Source organism: Zootoca vivipara, chromosome 8, assembly GCF_963506605.1.
Source record: "Zootoca vivipara chromosome 8, rZooViv1.1, whole genome shotgun sequence".
NCBI lineage: Eukaryota > Metazoa > Chordata > Lepidosauria > Squamata > Lacertidae > Zootoca > Zootoca vivipara.
In genome coordinates this window covers 22,201,554-22,224,775 of record NC_083283.1, presented here as the reverse complement: position 1 = coordinate 22,224,775, position 23,222 = coordinate 22,201,554, and the positions used below count along the sequence as shown (strand labels likewise).

Below are 23,222 nucleotides of genomic sequence, written 5' to 3'. Positions count from 1 at the left end.
TGACTCTCGCTCCGCAGGTTAAGTGGATTCTTGGAGCGTCGATTGCGGACCATTGCTATGTATGCCAAAAGCCGCTTTGGGTTTTCAGCGCTGCCTGACTCAGGGAGCGGAATGATGTGGAGCAGAGACAAGAGAATGTCTGGCAAAGCGAGATTGATCCAGCAGCGCCCCTTGCGGGCTGACTGATGGAGAAACGTTATGCATCAGCAGAACACACACCCTTTGCTGTGTCTAGTGAGAGGCGAATTAGCTCGGTGGTAGATAACATGCTTCGCATATATTGCAAGTTCGATCCCCAGCATCTCCAGTTAGAATTGCAAAAGGAGTGTGTTTGCCAGTGTAGATGGACCAGTGCCTGATTCCGTACTTCTAGCACTTCCCAAAGGCTGTTTCACCTGCCCCTAGCATCCTCACTGGTTGTCTAACACAAGACTATGTTGACTCTAGCATATTTGCAAAGCTAAGCAGGGGCCAATATGATTTCAAAAATTGGATAGAATCTCATAATTTTAGAATTGGAAGGGACCCCGAGTGTCATCTAGTCCAGCCCCCTGCAATGCAGGAATATGCAACTGCACCAAACGGGGATCAAACCTGCAACCTTGGCGTTATCAGCACCACCCTAGCCAACTGAGCCATCCAGGCTATGTGTTGAGATGCCTTCATTGCAGGGGATTGGACTAGATGACCATCGGGTCCTTTTCAAAACTACAGTTCTATGATTAGCCCATAAGACAACTTTTCCAACTTTGCATCTCCATTAGTTGCCTGAGTTTGTCAACTATTCAGCAGTGGAGGGACAAAGGATGATCTAATGTAGCTTTCCCCAATCTGGTGCCAATCACCAGGGATTACGGGAGTTGTAGTAGTGACACCCAGTGTCCATAGTATTTTCAGCTTTGTAAGAAGTGTATGGGGGTGGGGGGAATAACGACATTTATAATAATTTCACAGTGCTTATATTTAACATAATCACAGGTTGTTTACCACAAGTTATCTCCCACCTTGCATATTTTTTTTAAAAAAACCCTCATACAAAACATAGTAGGTTAACAACAACAACAATAAGAGACCAAAATTGTATTATGTTGGGGTAGTTAAAACTGGAGCATTCCTAACAGTCCTGAGGGTAATTATTCCAGTAGTCAGTGCACAGTTGGGATGCAGGAATGGGTGGAGATAATCAAAGGCATGTTGGATGAAAATCTGCATTTAAAAAGATACTGGAGGGAAATAGGGATCATTGTAAGATGATGTACTTTGTACATAGGAAGACCTTACCACAAATTCAGTGGCATTGTGTAATTTATCATTAAGCTGAAGACCTGTGGGGAGAGTGTTTGTATCCCGTGGAACAGAACAATGGTAAACATTCCAGAGGCCAAAGATTAACTGCTTAATGTCAAAGACTTTAAAAGGTGTTACTTTGATCCAATATAAGTGATATGTTTCCCATTTTTTAAAGGTCCTGTACATTTTTTTATAATAAAATGAAATATATGTGCAAAATATTTACAGTCTTCCCGTTATAACAAATTCTGGTTCCCAGGAGCAGCTAACATGTTTTTTTTTTAAACAAAAACAAGTGAGGAGTTAGAAAATGTAGACTGCTATTAAACAGAGGACAACTGCTGTGATAAGTTTGCTATTCCTCATTAAAAAAAATAATAATCCAGAGGCAGCAGGATCTGAAGTGCAGGTCACAAGTCTTCTTCGCATATTTTCTCAAACACACAGTCATCCTCATTTGGTCTACTAGCGTTCGGTTTTTTTCTTGGCTTAAAACCAGAATGAAATATCTGCACAGAATCAAATACAGGATATGTTAAACCGAGAGATCAAAAAAACCTCTAGTCAATAATGCATGAAACACACACCAGTAGAACACCACCTAATTGTGTGTTGGGGAATACCACCAGCAGCTATGCTAATGATATGTAACAGGGGGGAAAAGGTTTGTGAAAGCCAGCAACTATCAAGGTTTTTGATCCTGCTTTCTCCAACCCAGTGCCTACAGATGTTTTGGCAGCATATGCGAGTCATAGTCCAAAACATCTGGAGGGTACCAGGTTGCAGAAGGCTGTGGATGTGAGGGCGATCTGGCTGCGACATCTGTCACCCCATTGATTGCCATGGATGATTCGGCTGGCTAGGCGGGTGTCCCCTTCCTCCCTCACTGTTCCATGTGCATCCCCCCTGAAGCTGTGCACTCGGTGGAAGAGGACGACCATCCCAGATAGAAGGAGTGTGCAGAAGGCTGTCCAACAGGTATTCTAGTTATAGTACTGCAGCAATTGTATTGAACTGACATAAGCAGTGGCAGCCTCTATGGCACAGTGATAGTAACTGTTTATATAGCACTATGATGTGTACAGAGCACTTCCGATAATAAACTCAGTAATCCTCACAACCACCAGGAAAGGCATGTCAGCTTCACCATCCGCTTATTGCAGATTGTGTATGTGTGGCAAGGGTAGGAGAGGAGAACCACAACTTGCATTAGGGACCCTAGTCATCTCCTTTCCTAACCAATCCCTTTAAAAAAAAATTCAATTAAAATTATCTTTATTTAATATTAAACATATTATCCATAAAATCAACATAACTCAACATAAATCAATACAAATCAACATAACTCAAATGCAGGTCAAAATTATACAAAAGAACCAACTTCTCTTTTTCTTTTTTTCTCTATTTTCTCCTTTTTCTTCTTCCCTTTCCCTGTTTTATTATAAATTGGTTCCTAACCAATCCCAGTCCCTCTCAGGTCTCCACCCAAGTTTATGTGATTTAATTCACAAACCTGACTTGGATGGATGCTTGGTTTCTTAGCTTTCCCTGGTTCAGGAACTTCAATCTGCTAAAACAGATTGATAAAATGTAAAGATCATTGCTAGGCAGAAAGATAAACACACAGAGGCAGGCAACATGTAACTCAAGTGTATTCACACAGGCGAGACACTGGCAAATACACTATAGTATCAGCAATTTTAATCACATTTCTCTTTGACCTTGTGAACATAATTTCTATTGACATCAAGCACAAGTAGCATTTATATGTGGAGAAGTGGATGAAAGCAATGGGTTTGTTTTTTGGTCTTTTCCTTTAAGCAGTGAACCAATTTCTGTGGTGAGCCTAGAATCTACAGATACCACACAATACTCACCCCTACTGAAAAAGAAATCATTGCTAAAGTTACCCTGAATATGATATATGAACCTTACCCAAGAGGATGTAGCATTCTATAGGTTGATGATCAAATGTTGAGCAAACTTCCCTCTCACTAGGTTCCCTGGCCTCCCATTAATAAAATGGAAAGTATGCATCTTGATTCCAGATGCATGTTTACTTGGAAGTACTTTCTAGTTCCATTGAACTCAGTAGGATTTGCTCTGAAGCCTGTATATGATTTCAGCCATAGGGTGGGTCAAATGAGGATCTCTGGAGCCAGTATTGGCTGGTGCCCACCAAGACCGGCAAGACAGAAGGCAGGGAGACCAACAGCAGACCCAAGCCAACAACAGGCAGAGCCACCTTCTGATTGGTTGTAAGTAAGGCCGGTAGGGGCTGGCTGAGTTTGGTGAAACAATGTCCCAGTTGCTCTAATCACCCAGACTCCACAGTGCAAGAGCCAAGAAGCTCACATCAACAGTCAGGCAAACTCGATTGTCAAACTTTGCTCACCATTTCTTGATCACCTTTGGTTGCTGTCATCAGCTGCTCCGATATTATCTTTTTTAAGCAGCTGCTTAGGAGAAATGCCTAGATGTGGGATAAATATATTGATTTTAAGTAACAAAATACTTTATATGCAGAATTGCTGCTTTCCAGACTACATCAGCCTTGCTCTGTGGTTTGAATGTTTTGTTTTGTTTTGTTTTACTCCCAGCTTAATCTATCCGATTGCAGTCCACTAGGCATATCATTCAATTTACTCAGGACATACATATGAAAGTAAACCTGAACAAGCCTTTCCTGATGTGAACCTGAACATATAACAGCCTGGGGGGGGGGATATTGCCTCTTGTGAATTGTCATCCATAAGTAACAGATATAAGGCAACCTTTTCCCCCTTTCTATTTAATACTAGGTGGAAGAAAGCAGGGGGGATGAACACAGCTTGGCTGTAAAAGCACATCCTTTACATCTACAGAGTCTCAACTTCAACCCCTGACATTAGCAAAATGAAGGAAGATGTCCGGGTAAGGCCTTGTTGAGCTGTTGCCTGCAATGGGTTAGGTCGGGGGCAGGGAACCTCTGGCCCACAGACCTAATTAGGCCTTACACGAGTACCAATTTGCCCTGTAAGGCTATTACCCACAAACCACACCCACCTGCCATACCTGATGTCATATGTGACGTCAGGTATGGATAGGGCTACAAATAAATGGTCAGGTGCTTGAAGTGGGCTCCAGATTATTCCACTGCAAGCAGATGTCCTTGGGCAGAAAGCCCCACTGGGATCAGATGGACCTAGGGATTTCCTCCATTGGGAAATGCACCTTCAAAGGAGGTTCTCTAACTGCTAAGAAAGAATTCCCTCTGAACTTTGGTGCTGCAATTTCAGCAGGCACACAGCACATGGTTGTTCACTCTTCAGGCTTCTCCTTTTATGTACTTTATGTACATTACGTTTGTATTATGTAATACAAACCTGCTTTGTGTTAAAGGCAATCCATCTCCAGGTGTCAGAATCGTTGTACTCAAACCTGAGCTCCAGGAATTGGTCAAGGCCTTGGCCTGTAACAGATCCCTAAGTAGTTTTTTTTTTTTAAAAAAAGAAAGATGCAGTAATATTAGTCAAGAGATCCTCCAGCCTATACTGATGCCTAGGCACTACGCTACACTAATATTCAGAGGATATCTCCAATGTTTTTTAGAGAAGACCCACTAAAATTGTTGCATGCAAGTTAGAAATGCCCACTAACTTCAGTGGGTTCACTCTCAGCAGAACTTTCATCCCTTGTTTTCTACATGCAGCTACAGTATCGCTTTCTCCTAGGTCAGAGGAGAGTGCTTAGAGGAATCTGAAGTAAGGCAAGACTGCAGAAGTTGATGATAGTTGGAACACAGAATGTTAACAATGAGCAACTTCTTCCTAACATGTGTATGTGCAGCAAGAAAGGTGCATAAAGGCAATCTAAACTTAGAATTTGTGTTATTGCTTACAAGGCAGGCCCTCCCATTTAGGGATTTTTTTTCTCATGAGACTCAAGTTTAAAGGAGAATCCAGCACAAGGAAGTTAGCATGAAACAGTGTGGTTAAGTAGTGAAGTTGCTCACAAGGTACTTACTAGAAATGTGACCTGCCAGCACCTCACCCTGTTGATCTTGAAGCTGACCTCTTTGATCTGGTTGCTAGGCAACTTTATGCAGCAGCTAATCTCATTATTTCCCACATGAATAGCAGCAGTACAGCCTGCTTCAGGATAGTCACAGGAGCAAGGAGCGAGTTTAATGTATCCGTAGTGCTGGACCTCCTGAGCCAGCTCTAAAAACTGTGCAAGAGAAACAGAAACTGGAGGACAACAGTGGGTTATATACTGTACCACAGGATGCAGGAAGGTACTGAGGGCTAGCAACTTCAGCAAGTGACCGAAAGCCAAGGACTCTGTTGTTATCTGGATACGCCCCCTCCCCCTCCAACACACGGCGTGTCACGTCTCACATATAAAATCAATGCAGGAATTGTCCTAGTGCTCATTTGAAAATATACATGTCAATGTCAGGTGGGGAATGATTAACACGCTGGAAAAAAATGTGTATGGCAGTGCAGATGGAACACCCGACACTATTAGCTTTTATCAGTAATTCCTTTCCAAAGTCTTCGGGCACAGCAGTAGCTTAAAGGGGTTGGACCGTGAGAAGAAAGGCAGTACTCAACACTGCTGTTCTGCTAGCATCGTGGAACTTCTTCCTCTTTTCCTTTGCAGTGCACCCTCAAAATCTGTTCCAGAGGGCTGGAAGATCCCCCAGAGCGCATTTTGAGGGTGCACAGGGAGAAGAGGAGGAAGGGGAAGTCTACTTGGGCGAGAAAAATTCCACATGAGCAGTGTTGATTGGAACAAGTCTCCAGGTCTCATCCACTTAAATCTGGAGCACTCTATAAGAGTTGTTCTAATCTTGTAGCAAGTGATCTGCAGGCTATACTCCTGCTTTGCATGTCTAGAAGTTTGTCATTGTACAAATGCTACAGGAAATTCTGCAAAACTGAATTATTATTTCTCTGTTGCCTCTCTTTGTATGCTTACAACAAACTGCATTTTCACCCATGAAATAATTAAATACCGCAGCAGGCATTCTGTCTATGGAGGGAGAGCTGGAGGTGCTAATATAGAGTATACTGGGGTTGAAAGATCAGATCAGATCAGAAGGGAAGGGGTCTGGGTCTCTAGGTCTGCTCTTTCCCTTCTCTAGGCCAATCTCACATCTCATCTCCTGACTCTGCAGGAAGAGCTTAAAGGAAAAGCCAGACGGGTAGAAGCCAGTCTGAGTTTGCCAGAGAGAAACCTTTGCAATAGCTTTGATGCAGGCAAGAGAGCTCATCTGAGCTCATCTTCCTTCCCTCCTAACACATGATTTGTGGTATGCATGGGAAGTTAATGCTCATCCAAACTTTAGATGGGCCTCAGCTGATTTTCATGAACAGCATCAACAGAATCTAACACATCTGGACAAATTTTGTTAAATGGAGACTAATTTTTTGTGCAGCTGGGCTTGGATTAATAGAAAGAGTTTCCTATCCTCATCTCTCCCAGAGACCCCTGGGCAAGCCACTCTGTTGGGGGGTCCAGCTTGAGCAAACTGGGGTGGGGTGGGGCACAAGGAGAGGATAGAAGATTCTTCTGCTTACAGAATAAAATAAAAAATCCTTGGCAGAGCTGAAGAACACAGCAAGCCTTTATAAGCAGATGCTCTCTCTGGCATCTTTGCATCACAGCAAGCACCCTAAAAAGGTTAAAACGCTGTATTACCTTCATTTTGTTAGGCGCTTTCTGTAGCATTTGAAGCTTCTGCATCTGTCCGTCTGTAGGCTTGATCCAGTTCTTCTCCATTTCCTGCAGAACCTTAAAAAGAGAAAAAAAGGTACGTATTAAAGTCTCTGATACATTGTTATCCCTGACATAAGAGTCTTAGCAGCCAAACCACCAGGCCAATGAGCTCCTCAAATTGCCAGTCCTGGTGTTCCATGTGGGATCAGGTCGCTCTGACATGGCAGAATGGGCACAAGAATGGTGGAGCACAGTTCTCTGAAGCAGCATAATCAACATGACTTTGCAAAGAAATTGTGGCAATAGGATCCTGCAACCCTAGAGTCCCACCATGGCCACCAGGTACTACTAGGCTGCAAGAAGCTACACAGTTGCTAGTTCAACTGTCTGCATTACTGCAGCTAGGGTTGCCAGATTCAATAGAGGACAGGACTTCTGTGCCTTTAATTGCCCTGCTCTCTTTTGAGTCTAGAAACCTTAAAGAGAAACCAGCAGACCCTTTGCTTGGAAATTAAACAAAGGGTTTGCTGGTTTCTCTTTAAGGTTTCCAGACTCAAAAGAGAGCAGGGCAATTAAAGGCACAGAAGTCCTGTCCTCTATTGCAGCGTTTCTCAACCGCTGTTCCGCGGCACACTAGTGTGCCGCGAGAGGCTGGCTGGTGTGCCGTGACGTGCAGCGACTAGAAGGGCGATTTTGCAGCTGCAAACTCCACCTCCCTGGGCGTCCTATTTCTTTGCCCCTTCTAGTTTCCACAGACCAGGGGTCGGCAACCCGCAGCTCCGGAGCCGCATGTGGCTCTTTTGCACCTTTGCCACGGCTCCGGGCAACTGGCCATGGGCCAACAAGGCTCCGCCCCTTATCCACCGGGTGCACTCCGGCTTCTCTCGAGCATGCGGCTAACTGCCGTTCTGCGTGAGAAAGCGTGCGCACGCACTGTCGCCGGGCGACCTCCACTGCCGCGCGCAGTCAATGGCATTTTGAAGAGGCGCGCGCGCTTTACCCAGCCGGCGTTCTAACGGCACAGAGCGAGCGAGTGAGAGCCGAGAGAAAGCCCGTCCTGCTTTCCGAGGTTCCCTGGCACTGACGTGGCCGCCGGGGGCGGCGGGAAAGAGAAGGGAGGGAAAGAGAAGCGAGGGAAAAGGGAGGAAGAAAGAAGGAAGGTGGGGAGGAGGGGGGAAGAAAAAGAGGGAAAAAGAGAGGAGAAAAACGCAGGGAAGGAGCAGTCGCGGTTTCAAAGCAGCGAGGCAGACCGAGACGCCACCCGGTATGCAGCACTACCCTCAACACTTTGCCCCGCTTTGCTTTTTTAGGCTGAGGGCAGGCGGGGAAGCGGCGAGAGGCCGGGCGGGGCGGGCGGTGCTTACGGGACGGCGGGGTCGGGTGGGGTGGATCAGAAACCCGGATCTTTTAAGAACTCGGCAGCGCTGACCCGCCGGAAAGCAATATTTGGCAAGTGTTTCTTACAGTCATGATTATAATATAGGGCGGCACAGAGTTAACTTTTTAAACTTTTTTTAATGGTGGTGTGCCTCGTGATTTTTTTCACGGAACAAGTGTGCCGTGGCCCAAAAAAGGTTGAGAAACACTGCTCTATTGAGTCTGGCAACCCTAACTGCAGTTCAAATACCTCTCATGATAGAACTGTGATATAAAAAACAGCTGTAACATGCATTGCAAGCACCAATTTATTTAATTTCAACCCAACATGGTGGCATATCATGACTCTCACACAACTATTAAGCAAGCATTTAGCATGGTGCTAAAAACTCTTACCTTTTTTGGGGGGGGGGGCAAGTATTAGAGTGCTAATCTCTAAACCAGTTACTGCTGGATTACCCATTTCCTCCCTTCCCCACATTATGGGCAGAACTTGAAGTGACCTGTGGCAAAGTTCACTTGGGGTTAAACCAGAGATGATGGCAGCAGATTCAGCTGATGCTTAAACTCAGATCTGTGACAACTGTACGATTGTAAACAACAAATGGGGTACACACAGGTGATGAGGGGTTCAAGTCTTCCGCCACCCACTGCGGAATGAGCTGTAGCGGTAGAGCACATGTTTTGCATGCCAAAGATCATGGTTTCAATCCACAGTGTTCTCCAGGAAGGGCTAGGATGAATTCCTGCCTGAAAACCTGTAGAGCAGCTGCCAGTCAGTGTTGGCCATACTGAGCTACCGTAGATGGACCAATGGTTTGACTTGGTATAAGGAAGTTTCTTAAATTCCTACATTTCCTCCCAGCCAGGCTCACGTCAGTTTCAGTAATATCCTAATGCCTGGGAGGGAGAGAAAGAAGCCACGGGGAAGTAATCTATGAGGAATATTTACAGCCCTTTTGCTATGAACAACCCCCTGTGATGTGGTTTAAACCCAGATCTATCACTCTTACATCTAGTTGGGCCAGCCTGATCCTTAGGCACACCTATTTTGTTATATACTGTGCATCAGATAGCATTGATGAATGGGAGTTAAGAAGCTCTGCTTGTTCATGAAAGCCTACTTTTAAACACAACAAGAAGTCAGTTTCTTTTCATAATAGTATTTCAGAAGTAGTGCTTTCCTAGAAGGAACTCACCTGCACATGCAAAAGCCTTACCTGTATATAAAGTAAGTTCACTGAAGTTCTGCAATTCATAAGCATTTTATCAAGGGATGGGTCCATGTACCTGTCCAACAGGGAGAGGGAAATGGAAAGCTTAAACGAAACAAAGCCACTGGTCCAGGGAAATATCTACAATGAGAGCTACTACTGAAATATGTTACAGGTAGGTAGCCGTGTTGGTCTGAGTCGAAGCAAAATAAAAAAATTCCTTCAGTAGCACCTTAAAGACCAACTAAGTTTATATTTTGGTATGAGCTTTCGTGTGCATGCACACTTCTTCAGATACTGAAATATGTGTATTTCTGCCCTTCCTCCAGAGTATTTATATATTTTAGTGCATCTTGCTAAATTCACATCTTCATCTTCCTTGCTTACCACTTTCTGATCCCAATCTTACAAGGCGATTCTTTCATGCTCTGAAGACTCACATAGGGAAGTTCAAATTCTGCCAGTTTTTTCAATACTAGAGGTGAGGGGGAAGAAAGGGGGAAGGCGGGAGGTAATTTTTGAAACTGTTTTTTTTTTAAAAAAGGTGACTTTTAAATATATATATATCTTTTAAAGCACACATTTGTCTCCTTCATGCAATGCATTTTAATATGTGCTTGCTAAACACACAACTTGTGGTGAAGTAACCCCAACCTCTTCCAACTTAAAAAGGAGAGAAATAAAAGGGATGTTGTTCCAGCAAAAGCAAACCAAAAGTTCTTGCATTTTTATGATAGGATAAAAAAAAGTTTGTCTCCATGCAACATACAGGCTTTGTTTTAGGTTTTAAAGTCAACCAAAAACAAAGAGGAAAAACCAGAGTTCAGCCAAAACGTTGCTTCTATACAGCTGTCACCCATAAAACTTTCCCACACTGCACAAATAGAAAGGAATGTGAATGCAATGTCTAATGTACTAAACAATGCACCTCTTACCAGACAGCTCCCCATTGTTGTGATCTTGAATAAGGAACAAGCTGAAATAGCCTATTAATTCTCTTGAAAGCTCAATCTTGTACGATACAACCTGGAAGGGGGACAGGGGGAGAAGAGAGGTACTTTCCCATTAAGATTATGAAGGAGTTACGTAGTTTAAGACAATGCTTTAAAATGGCTTTTGTATCAGGGTGGATTAGAAAAATGCAACCAATAAATCTGTGGCTGTTCCCCCACAGAGGTTTAGAGAGATGAAATAGAAATATTGCAGGTTTTCACATTCTTCATAACTGTTCATCATGAAAAATAAGCTTTAAAAGACTCTTACATATCTACCTCGCTGATTCTATCTATGGGTGTGTTTGTACAGGTTCATTCTGCCAGGAATCACTGGTTCAGTCCAAATTACTCCATTTCGTTTGGGCTTGGCCACCAAGAAATAAGTGGTTTTTTTAAGCTAGTACTTTCCTTGAGATATTTGGACACAACAGCAACGTATTGCTCAACAAGCTTGTAAATTGGTTCATATGAGATACTGTAAAGTACATTTGAAAAATCACTTGCCTCTAGTACTCTTTCAGCGGTATCCGATGTCTGAATATCAATTCTGAGATACCGTCCATCAGCAAGATAAACATCCAGAAAAGATTGTTGCGTTTGGATTTTAAATGTATCCTGCAAGACATGAAAACATGGGATTGGAGTGCCTATATATGTGGTCCTTGCATCTATCTGAAAGTGAAGATTCCAGCTTCTTCACTACAGGAAAAAAATACAGCGGATCATTAAGCAAACTGGGTCAGAAATGGATGGTCAGTGGTTGGGGCTGAAAGGAGATGTAGTCCAAAATATCTGAAGGGCTACACGTTTTCTAGCCCTGTTTTTGATCCCCAAAATCGTAAAAATGGGCAACTGACTTTGGTAAGATTAAAAAAGCAGATGTTGAAGTCTGCAGCACTTAGTTGATTGATTTTTTTAATCAATTAAAGAAGTACACGAATTAAACTGTTTATTTTTAATCTAAATGCTTATAGATCCAAACCCTTCTGAGAGCAGAGGGAATATCTCTTCTGATATGGTCCGCTGTGACACAGGAATGCAAGCATCTGAAAAAAACTATCTTCTTCTGAATTGCAGCTGTTCATATAAAAGTTTGTGCAGATTTGATTAATTATATCGAATTGATTAAAGGCATACCTTAAATCAAGCAACAGCACTGCAATAAAATATAGTTGTGGACCCCAGGCATTTAGTTACAAACACACACATACAAATTTCTTATCTCTCTTCATGATCATAGAATCATAGAGTTGGAAGAGACCACAAGGGCCATCCAGTCCAACCTCCTGATGATGAGAAGCAACTATTTTTAGAACTAATTATGAGCATTAAGGAGTGAAAGGTGGCAGCTTCTCCTTATAGGCAGTTCATCTATCTCATTGCTTTCAAAGTAGTTTACTTTCTACAAGATGTGCTTTGGATTACAGCCTTAGTATGTACTAAAGGGTTGTATCCAATGCTAGTTCTATTCAGGTCTAGCCAACAAGGTGGCATTATCACGACCCTCACATAGCCATTAAACAAGCATTTTGTTGTTGTTGTTTAGTCATTTAGTCGTGTCCAACTCTTCGTGACCTCATGGACCAGAGCACACCAGGCACTCCTGTCTTCCACTGCCTCCCAGTTTGGTCAAACTCATGTTGGTAGCATCGAGAACACTGTAAACAAGCATTTAGCACACTGCTAAAAAAGAACCTTACTTTTTTTTTTGCAAGTGTTAAGAGTGTTAATCTCCAAACCAGTTACTGCTGGATTATTCATTTTCCCCTTCTCCCCATTATGGGCAGAACTTGAATTAACCTGAGGCAAAGTGCACTTGGTGTTAAACCAGAGATGATGACAGCAGATTCAGTTGATGCTTAAACTCAGAACTGTGACAATGGGGTCCAATTTCTAACAAAAAATGGGGTACACACAGGTGATGAGTGGTCCGAGTCTTCCACCATCCACTGCTTATCTCCCTGTGTTTGCTCTGCTCATGAGGAATAGGCTGTAGCTCAGTGGTAGAGCACATGTTTTGCATGCAAAATGCCATGAATTCAATCCAATGCATGTGTCTGGGCAAAAGAGTCTTGCGTTGCAGGGTGTTGGGCTAGATGACCCTCATGGTCCATTCCAACTGCACAATTCTGTGATTCCAAGTACCTCACCACTCTATGGTCTTGGAGATGTTGAAGGAAGAGAGCCCTGTTTCACTGCCAAAGATGTCCTCAACCCATGAAGAGTGGCCACATGAAATGAGGAATGCTTGAATCTGTGTTGCCATGTTCACAGCCCATTTCATCAGCAAACCTCTTCACCAAGCTCTGTACCAGGGGTCCCCAAACTAAGGCCCGGGGGCCGGATGCAGCCCAATTGCCTTCTCAATCCGGCCCGCGAACGGTTCGGGAATCAGCATGTTTTTACATTAGTAGAATGTGTGCTTTTATTTAAAATGCATCTCTTGGTTATTTGTGGGGCATAGGAATTTGTTCATTTTTTTTTTCAAAATGTAGTCCGGCCCCCCACAATGTCTGAGGGACAGTGGACCGGCCCCCTGCTGAAAAAGTTTGCTGACCCCTGCTCTGTACTTAGAATATCACAGTAGATTCCTGTTTTGCTCTTCCACTACACCATCAAATTCACACCAATAGTCACTTCTACTGTACAGTCACACTTACAAGGATATTTCATGCAAGTGTTAGTTACAGGTAGGTAGCCGTGTTGGTCTGAGTCGAAGCAAAATAAAAAAATTCCTTCAGTAGCACCTTAAAGACCAACTAAGTTTATATTTTGGTATGAGCTTTCGTGTGCATGCACACTTCTTCAGATACACTAGAAACAGAAGTGTCAGACCCTGTATATATATATAGGGTCTGACACTTCTGTTTCTAGTGTATCTGAAGAAGTGTGCATGCACACGAAAGCTCATACCAAAATATAAACTTAGTTGGTCTTTAAGGTGCTACTGAAGGAATTTTTTTATCATGCAAGTGTTAATACTGAAGAATCCTAGGAGGGAAATAATGTGCTAAATATTGCCACTACATTTATGCAGCAACTTAAAACAAATAAATTGGAGGATGTCCTCGGGTCATGCTGTACCAGTAGAAATTTTACAGAGGGGAGGAAAAGGTTTGTTCAGCCGTTTTACAGCTCCTCATTTGCAGGCCATTGCAGAAAGGCCCTATAATGGATCCTCTATAAAATGTTTTGCAAGGAAACAGCACTGAGTATCAGAACATCTCTATTAAAAGCTATTTGCTTAGAATCTTTCATGCTTGGACAATGTTTACTTAGCCTTCAATTGCTGTTTTATAAATGCAATTACAAGTACATAGTGAAATACAATGGACACTTGCTGTTCACACATAATTTATGGTCCTTCCCATAAATCATCTCTCCTACTGAAAAAAATGACATATTGAGATTTAGGCTATGTGTTTGGCATCATAATGGACCATTGCCACACCAGCTAGCCCACCGGCATTTGGTGGAAGGAATGCTAACTAGGGATTCTATTGCATGGCTCGTCTTGTGCATGGATCACATTCCTGGACAAAAGATCTGGGTTGGGCATGGGAACAGCTTGAGTAAAGTACAATCTCACATTTGTGATGTTCATGAACTACACAGAGAAATGAAAGTAGTAAAAACTTGGGAGTTACTTTATTTGGAAGCCATATACAACATGGGTACACTGCTGCAGGCCTGAAAGTTGTTTTCTCCTACAGAATATTAAAGTGTGTTTGGGGGGGGGAGGCTCCAGTACAAAACTGCTGAGCCGAAACCAATAATGAAATTTAATTCCATTTGGACATGAACGAGGTAAGGACACTGTTTTCACTTCCCACTACATTTAATTAAATGTTAGGAGACTTATCACTTATGTTATCAATTCAAGTGCATACCAGAACTATGGGTTTGTGCACTTAAAGGAGATTAAATGGTTGTTCCCTTAGAGCAGGATTGAGGAACTAAGGATCTACAGATGTTATATGACTCCAAATCCCATCAGCCCTAGCCAACATGGCCTATGGTTATTGATATAGTTGGTACTGTATTCCCAATGACATCTGGAGGGCTGCAGTTCTCTGTTATGCAACAAATGTCGTTTTAAAAAACAACAACCTGACTTTTTGCAGTTTGGAAAGTGATGGGGAAATGCATTGAATGTACAGAATGAAAAAATTATTAACGAGAAGACACAAGGACAGCTTGCAAGCAAATCAGAATGAATGCTGAATGAAGACTGGACATAATTGTAAGTTTTGTACAAGCAAACCAAGATCAATACTTAATGTGATCTGGAGGTGCCCTGAATATAACACTTCATGCATCTGATTGAAGTGGGCTCTAGTCCACGAACACTTATGCCATACTAATAAAATGAACATCATTTAAATGTCCTTGCTATCTGTGTTACTAAAATGGCATGATTTTAACTGAGGGCCAGAAAATATTGAGAAAATTACTGAAACTAAACTCTGCCATCATCTTTCCAACCTTGCAAGGCCTTAGGACACTGCAGCTCCATGATCATACACCATATTCACACTGTTTCTACTAAGTAGAATATAGGCAGAGAGGCTAGAAGTTCAAGTTGCAACACTCTGGAAGTACGTGCCAGACTGCAGCTGTCGCCACCATTACAAGATAAAAAGATGTTGACATTTTCACATCAACACACTTATCGTTTCTTGTCCCGACATAACCCAAAGCTATTTTCTTGAAGCCAAGTCCCAAGGAGCATGCTTTCTTTTTTTTTTAAAAAAAGTGCTCACAGCGTTTTCTGGGAATCATCTAGTGACCAGAAAGGCATCAGATCTTTCCTCAACATAAATAACATAAGCAAACCCTTTTGCCACACTTAAAAAAATCCCAACCAAAAACATTAGGGGCATGAGAATAGCATTAGCTTTTAAACAGATCAGCTTATATCAAATTGCAACTATTGCCAACTTGGTAGCTAATGCAGCGAAGTAGGCAAAGTTGAGCAGTAAGGATCTATTTATCCTGCACACTAATATCAAACTCCAAGTGTAGGTCAAAACACCACCATCCAAGCATGAGGAGGAGGAGGCAGCAGCAGCAGCCTTGAGGGAACCCTTAAGGTTTGCAGAAGTACAAAAAGAAAGTGGGGGGTGGGTGGGCCCTATAGGAAAGGGGGTGGAGCCAAAACATTGCAAGGAGAACTGAGCATGCTCAGTTGGAATGATGGCCAATTGTTGGAAGTGGGAAGGAAAGGAAGGAAAACTAAGAGGGAAGGATGAATGGAACGGAGTCCCCTGGATATGGTCATGGCTTCCTAACAAAAGAGAAGTCCACGCTATGGTATTTTGTCCCAGGGCCCATTTGTTACTTTCTAAAAACAAGCTGATTTTTCAGTTCGTTTTAAGACAGAATAAGGTGCAGAGAGCAAAATTACCTGCTGCAATTTCCTAAAGAAACTAATAAAGACATCGCTGTTCGTAATACTAGGATCAATCGACACTGAAAAACAAAAGCACAAAAATCAGGACCGACAGCTTAAAGGATTATCTATATATGTAAGCTTTCAGTCATTTTATGACTGAAAGGGAAACTAACAATATAGTTATGAGGGCAGTACATGCATATTCAAGACAAACACAGTAGAAAATAATTATTAAGTGTGTATTATTGAATGTGGATTTTTTAAAATAGCACATTGGAGGAACCAGAAAGGATTGCGTAGAATGGCTTTCAGGAATAATGATCATCACATTTCATAAGGTCCTGATGAAAAGGCTTATAAATCAACATACACAATGCTTTAGATGACCACATTTTCTCCTTACCCTTTCATTATTAAGTAAGGAGTTAGGAAAAGATTTAATTTAGCTATTGGGCTTTTTAATATTTTTAATGTTTATATCCCATCTTTTTCTCCAAGGAGCTCAAGGTGGCATAAATAAATTCTCATTCAATCCCCACGACTACCTTGTAAGGTACGTTAGGCTGAGAGGCAATGACTGGCCCAAGGTCACCCAGTGACCTTCACAGCCAAGTGGGGTTTTGAACCCTGGTCTCCTGGTCTAAATCTCTTAACCTCTACACCACACTGTATCCAATTCAGCTCAAACAAGGGGCATTTCCTATCCCCATCCCTCCTGAACCCTCCAGTTCCCCCTGCCCAAGGGTAAAAGAGTCCATTCCGGCAAGCTGCTTCCCCCCATTTCCCCCCAATCTTCCCTCTCACTGCATCCATTCACTCCAAATCCTATGCCTTTCCTGAGAGTCCCCAACTGAGGCCTACACCGTAATGGGTGAGGAGGAAACAGGGGGATCCTCTCTCTTGTGCACGGCATCAGATGCAACTCTCATTATATATCAATTTGAATTGTAGCGGTGGTGCTTTTGGAAAGTTGGCCTGGAGGCCATTGGCTAATATGAGGAAATAACAATACTGTGCAGCCTTTATTTAGTGAAGGTTTTAAAGAACAAGATAGACCAGCATCTGTAATAAATAGTTTGGGGCTAAATAAACATGCTTAGCCCATGAGAACAGATGATACCATCTAACAGTTTATGATCCGATGAAATCATGTACCTGTATAAAATTTACATTTGCACCATGTGTCATGAACCACTATTGACGTGTGTGTGTGTATATTAAGGATTCACTGTACCATTCTGTAGATATTGTTCAAGTTGAGCTCTCCTTTCATCAGCCATTGACTTCGTCATTGCGAGGTAGAATTTTGGAGGGAACGCAGGCACACCTTTCCCAAAGACCCGCCTTAACTGAAAAGACAGGGCAACTGAATAGAGCACTTTACTTGTTAGAGACAAGAATGACAGACTTGCTGGACTGGAAGAGCAAAGCAATTCTTACATTCTTGAAATACAAGGGGCTAAACGATCCTATGAATCTGGAGAAGGAGAATCGACAACTCATGTTCTAACGCATTGCTCTTTTTATCAGCATAGATGTACGATTTTTACTGAACCCTTTTAATGGAAATTCCCAGGATAATCAGATGCATTTTATGTTTTCTTTCTTCCTTTCAGTTCAGAATACATCCAACTCTTACACGGTGGCTTAATTATGAGCTGTTGTGTGTAAAACACGTTAGGGACTACTAATTTTAGTAAACTTTTAACTTATGCCTGGTGTTCTACATTACCATACAGTTACTAGTAATTCACTGTTATGGTTCTCCATTTCAATCAATCAGTATCAGTTTGCTGTTCTAGCCAAAGGCCATGACAACCCCGTAGCAACCGTACCAGTTAAAACAATACAGATCATAATATGACCCAACATCCATGATGCAAGAGAGAGGTCGCCAGAAACACCAAGGAACTTAAATCCAGCCTGATTTCAAATTAAACCTCCAAATCACCACAACAATTTATAGTGACTTTATCTAACTCCTTTTTCCTGATTTTTGTTTGTTTGTTTTTACAGCCAGTGTATAGAGGGCCACTCTGGGAGCTTTTACTAGAGCCAGAGTATTACAACAACAGAATGCAGGTGCCTCACATGGTTCAAATATAAGAAGGCTGTTGTAATAATGTTCATGGACGTCATGCAATATGGTTACCTGGATTTTTCTGATGGGGGTACGCTAGGAATCTGTTATCAGTGATAGCATCTTTCTGACAAGAACACTGAAGCTGGGTGCTGGTGGCTAACACAATCTGATTTTTCTGACAGATAAACACTGAGAGGCCATTGTCTCTCATGCCCAGGGAAGGTATTTGACATAGTTTATTTCATATTGCTGGTTACAAGGTGTTCCCACCTGTTAAAGGCACCTGAAAAATGAGAGAAACCTGTTCTTCTCAATGTTACTCAGTTCTCCTTTCATAGCTTTTTGGATATTCACTAATGCCAGTTGGGATTAAAAGAAGAAACCTTAAGCCTTTAATGGGGAATCTGAGTAAGCAAAAAATCAGCAGAGAGGAACGAGAGAGAAAAGAAACTTTACTTCAACTCTACATGACTTTTCCCCTTGCTTTTTTACTTTGACTTGCCCTGAAACATATACCTGCTATCCTGACATTAAGCCTGAGAGATCCACCACAGTTCAGTCCATGTTATGACACTGAAGTCACTCTAGTCCAAACACTGGACATATTGCGATACATCCAATGTAAGTTCTACTCAAGAGTATACCCAATGAAGTCAATGGCTATGATTAGGTCCATTAATTTATATGGATCTAGTCTAAGTGGAACTTTCCTCTCCATCCTTACATTCTATTCAAAACAACCATGTTCCTAAGCTCTGGCATTTTTTAGTCAGTTGAAGTAGAATGCAGGCTATTATCTTAAATTACAGTCGTACCCCGGAAGTTGAATGGAATCCATTCTGGAAGTTCGTTCAACTTGCAAAACGTTCGGAAACCAAGGCATGGCTTCCAATTGGCTGCAGAAAGCTTCTGCAGCCAACTGGAAGCTGCAGAACCTGTGTCGGATGTCCGGGTTCCAAAGAACGTTCGCAAACCAGAACTTCCGGGTTTGCGGTGTTCAGGAGCCAATATGTTCGACCTACAAGGCGTTCAACTTCCAAGGCACGACTGTATATGCTTTGCTTTAGCTATAAATTAACAAATACCGTATGTCCATATTGTTCCAGCCTTAGAGATTTATTATGAAAATTATTTATATGCCACCTTTGGGGATATAGCCCTGACAAGTTATCAAAATTGTAAAGGTAAAGGGACCCCTGACCATTAGGTCCAGTCGTGACCGACTCTGGGGTTGCGGCGCTCATCTTGCATTATTGGTCGAGGGAGCCAGCGTACAGCTTCCAGGTCATGTGGCCAGCATTACAAATCAGCTTCTGGCAAACCAGAGCAGCACACAGAAATGCCGTTTACCTTCCCGCTGTAGGGGTCCCTTTACCTTTAAAAGTGATAACTAGCATTCTAAAATTCAACTTCGCCAGTGAATTACAAAATAAACTACTAGAACACAGAGGGCACATCCAATTACAAAAACCTTTGTACGTTTCCTACCTGTATAACTCTCACAGCTTCCCCTTTAAGTATCGTGGGAACTGTAGTTTGGACAAGCTGCTGCAAATCAGAAATCCCTTGCCCCTTTACAGAACTCGTTCCCAGGGGGAAATAGTATCCAATCACTTAAGACTGCAAGACAGATACGCAATGCCTATTGACGCTATGAATTTACCTTGTCAGAGCCCTGAGTTTTGAATTTCCCCCTCTGCAGCAAAGCTCTTCCATGCACATTTATATTTATAACTCCTACCCACCACCCACCTTTTCATTGGAACAATTAGCACTGCACATGTGCTGGTATTATTTGCTCTTAAGAAGTATTGGCTGCATACTGCCTAATACTTACTGTCCTTGACCTTTGTACTTGGAAAGGCAAAACTAATTATCTATTTCTAATTCTGAGAATATTCTTGGGGAATGTTCCCCAAGTGCATGAAGGGAGAGCAGAAATGTACGGTAATTAAACACTTTTGAGGGGCACACACACAAAGTTTCATTTGACAAGAAACTGCTAGCATGCAGATATTCTCATTCATTCGTGTAAAAATTCAGATGGATATCAAGTGCTCTGAACAAAGGAAACATTTACATATCTACCTATCGAACCTAAACATTAGAACCATATGTTCCTAAATTTAGATGACACTCTCCGCTCACAAATCAATGAACATCAGAGAACAGGGATGGGCGGAAGGCAGATCATGATCTACTGGAAGATCTCCGGGTGATTTGTGGTAGACCACAATGATTTCTGACTCCCAATTGCGTAGCTATAGCAATAACAAAATGAACACTTAGAAAAAATTAAGACTGCAGAAATGAACAAAACTTGGAATAACTAGGGATTGGTTTTTACGTGGGAAAACTGCATTCATCTCAGTTCTGGAACTCAGAATAAAACCCTGTACACAGCAGTAGCTCAGAGGCACCATATTCTTTCATTCTAAGTGCAAATCTTTTGTACCTTGCTCCAGCTGGTAGATCTCAGGACTTTAGTAAAATACAAAGTAGATTGAACAAGGGCTGGAGTCTGTAGAATGTATCCCACTTCCATGTAAAACATATCCTCTGAAGAAATGTTTTCTGGCAGAACATGAAAAAGGAGCAGCGATAAGCGAAAGGGGAAGGTGACCAATGAACCGGAACATCTTACCTGTTCATTCCAGTGGTGCAACTGACTGTAACGCACCTTGCAGAAAAGGAAGCCTTCGAGATACACGGAGTACAGCTGAAAATACACAGATTCTCTAAATAAATCCTCTTGGGAGAGGGGAATTTATCACTTCCTATAATTATCTGCATTTCAAACTTTCTTGCATAGAGCCCCACAATTCTTCTCATGCAGATCCTGCAAATTCCCCAGACCAGGACATCCTCCCATATGACGGCACACCCACCACGCCTCCTCACCCTACAATAGACTCACAATTCTCATCACACTGCTATTCATTCCCATGCTGTCCCCAAGTACATTTAAAGTACATTATGTCCCCCAAAGAACCCCCTAACAGAGCTGCAATCCCCAGCAACATCAACCAACTACAGTTCCCAGGATTCTTTTGGGGAAATAATGCACTTTGAGAGAGCATTAAAGGGTGTATATGAAGGTCTCTGCCTACCCTAAGCTTGCCAGATGTATCATATTTTAAAAGACTGGTCGCTCCAAATCATTTGATCATTTCGGGTATTGCAATGGGGTGCTTAATACAAATGAACATAAGCAACCGTAATTTCTTCAAATATAGGGCGAGAATCTCCGCAGTTTACTTGAGAAGAAGGGCACAGCAGCGTTTTATATTTCCCCCTTCTTTTTGGCCGTTGTATAGTCTGAGCCTGCCCCCCTCCTTTTTCTTACACACACACACTCCCCCCAACCCCGTGAAACCACGTGCCAACCACATTCTACGCTCTCAAATGCTTCTCTTTCCTGGCGCATCAGTACCAATCTGTGCCATGCAGGCACAGACCCCTCCAATTCTTTACTCCCGCAAAGCCCACCCTCCTTTCCTACAGACACTATTCAGGTTATTTGCCTCTGGGAATCACTCCCCACTCCCAATTCCTTTCACATAGAGGCTGTGCATCCCACCCACCCCCACCCCACATGCCACGCAACCCTCCGCCTCCTCCCGTCGCATACACACACGCCCCATTTCCCCCACCTCAGCTGCGCATAAAGCACCCCCCAACCTCAGCGCCAAACGAAGCGGATGGATCCCTCAACCAACTGCCTGCAACGGACAGCCAAATCCACGCTCTCCTGTGGAACCCCCCCTCCACCTCCCCCCTCAGACCCTCCCCACCGCGCCCCACAACAAGCAGCCCCGCAGGGAAAGGCGAATGATGCAAGGCGGCTCTTAACCCGCGTCAGGTGCGCGCCTCTTGCCCTCCTCGGTTGCGTTTCTTCAGCGCGCGCAGCGCTGGGCAAAAAAAGGCGCGGCTCCTGCCAACTTGCGGGCAAAGTGGCGCTTGCAGCGTCTGGTGCAGACGCGGCGGGTCTCCGCCGCCTCGCTACTTCCACACACACACACACAGAGCACAGGCGCGCGCCTCTCTAACCCGCCCTCCTCCTCACCGCAAGCGCGGCTACTACGGTCGCCCACCCGCCCTCCATCCATCCCTCCCGCTTCCTCGCTACTTCACCACATAGCGGCCGCCAAACTTCTCCAGCAGCTCTTCGGAGAGAGGGATGCTGAAGTGCATCTTCATGGTGCCGGTGCCGGCGGCGGCGGCGGCGCGAGGGAGACGGAGAGCAGGCGCGCGCCGCCTCGCCAGCAGCCCAGACCCCGCCGCGTGCCTGGTGGCCAGGCTGTGCAAATGGGGCAGGGCGGCCGCGGGAGCATTTGTTTTTCCCACGTGATGGCGGAGCCGGGACGCGGCTGTCTCCTCCCTCCGGAGGGCGGGGAGCAGCAGCAGGCGAGGCGAGGCGTAGCAACAGCAGCAGGTGGAGGTCGTGGGGTGGCCGGGCCAGGGAAATCTCTTGGCTCTGGCTTGGTTTCCCTTCTTGAGAAAAACAAACCGGGGTAGGGGAGCCCTCACCACTACCCAAAAGGCATTACTACACGGTGTATATTGGATTTTAGGTTGGAAAGATGAGAGTAGCCTGAGCAAGTGATGACCCCCTTGTTGCAGGGCCGGATTTAGGTTTGATGAGGCCTTAAGCTACTGAAGGTAACGGGCCCTTTCTATGTCCAGCTGTCCTTTGTCAACAACAAATTGTAGCTGTTTTTTGTGTTGGAATATTTTAGGTAGAAGGTGGGGCTCATTACTTACATCATATGAGCCTACACAACACAAAACACTGTTGCTGTATGTAGGTTTTATTTTATTTTTTAATCTTATATTTTGGAAATGTACATCCATTTTTTTCCTTTAAATTTTTGTGGGGGTCCCAAGAGAGTGGAGCTCTAAACTGTAGCTTGTTTAGCTTATACGTAAAACCGGCATTGCCTCATTTTATGAAGCCTCCCACGGAAGAATTTGCTAATCTATCCTTTTTATCCATTTAGTACATTTATATCCTGCCTTTCCTCCAAAGTGCCAGGGCTGCGTTAGCCATTAGGTCAGTGGTTCCCAACCTTTTTGTGGCTATGCCCTACCTAAGCATCTCTAAAATCCTGACACACACCCGCCCCCGTGACATATACTGTACTGTAGTTCTTATTATTCAAAAA

General features: G+C 43.3%; 1 protein-coding gene across 1 annotated transcript; it reads right to left on the bottom strand.

The window, feature by feature from the left end:
* Nucleotides 1-1,023: 1,023 nt before the first annotated feature.
* On the bottom strand, nucleotides 1,024-22,365 carry SNX31 (sorting nexin 31). The gene is made up of 14 exons (XM_035125481.2): nucleotides 22,192-22,365; nucleotides 20,702-20,776; nucleotides 17,209-17,323; nucleotides 15,987-16,051; nucleotides 11,084-11,194; nucleotides 10,520-10,610; nucleotides 9,972-10,059; nucleotides 9,591-9,660; nucleotides 6,976-7,068; nucleotides 5,296-5,499; nucleotides 4,656-4,754; nucleotides 3,686-3,763; nucleotides 2,804-2,860; nucleotides 1,024-1,799 (listed from the first exon to the last, which is right to left on the bottom strand). Exons 1-14 carry the CDS (start codon nucleotides 22,255-22,257, stop codon nucleotides 1,701-1,703), a joined length of 1,311 nt encoding a protein of 436 aa, XP_034981372.1. The 5' UTR covers nucleotides 22,258-22,365; the 3' UTR covers nucleotides 1,024-1,700.
* Between the last annotated feature and the right edge of the window lie 857 nt (nucleotides 22,366-23,222).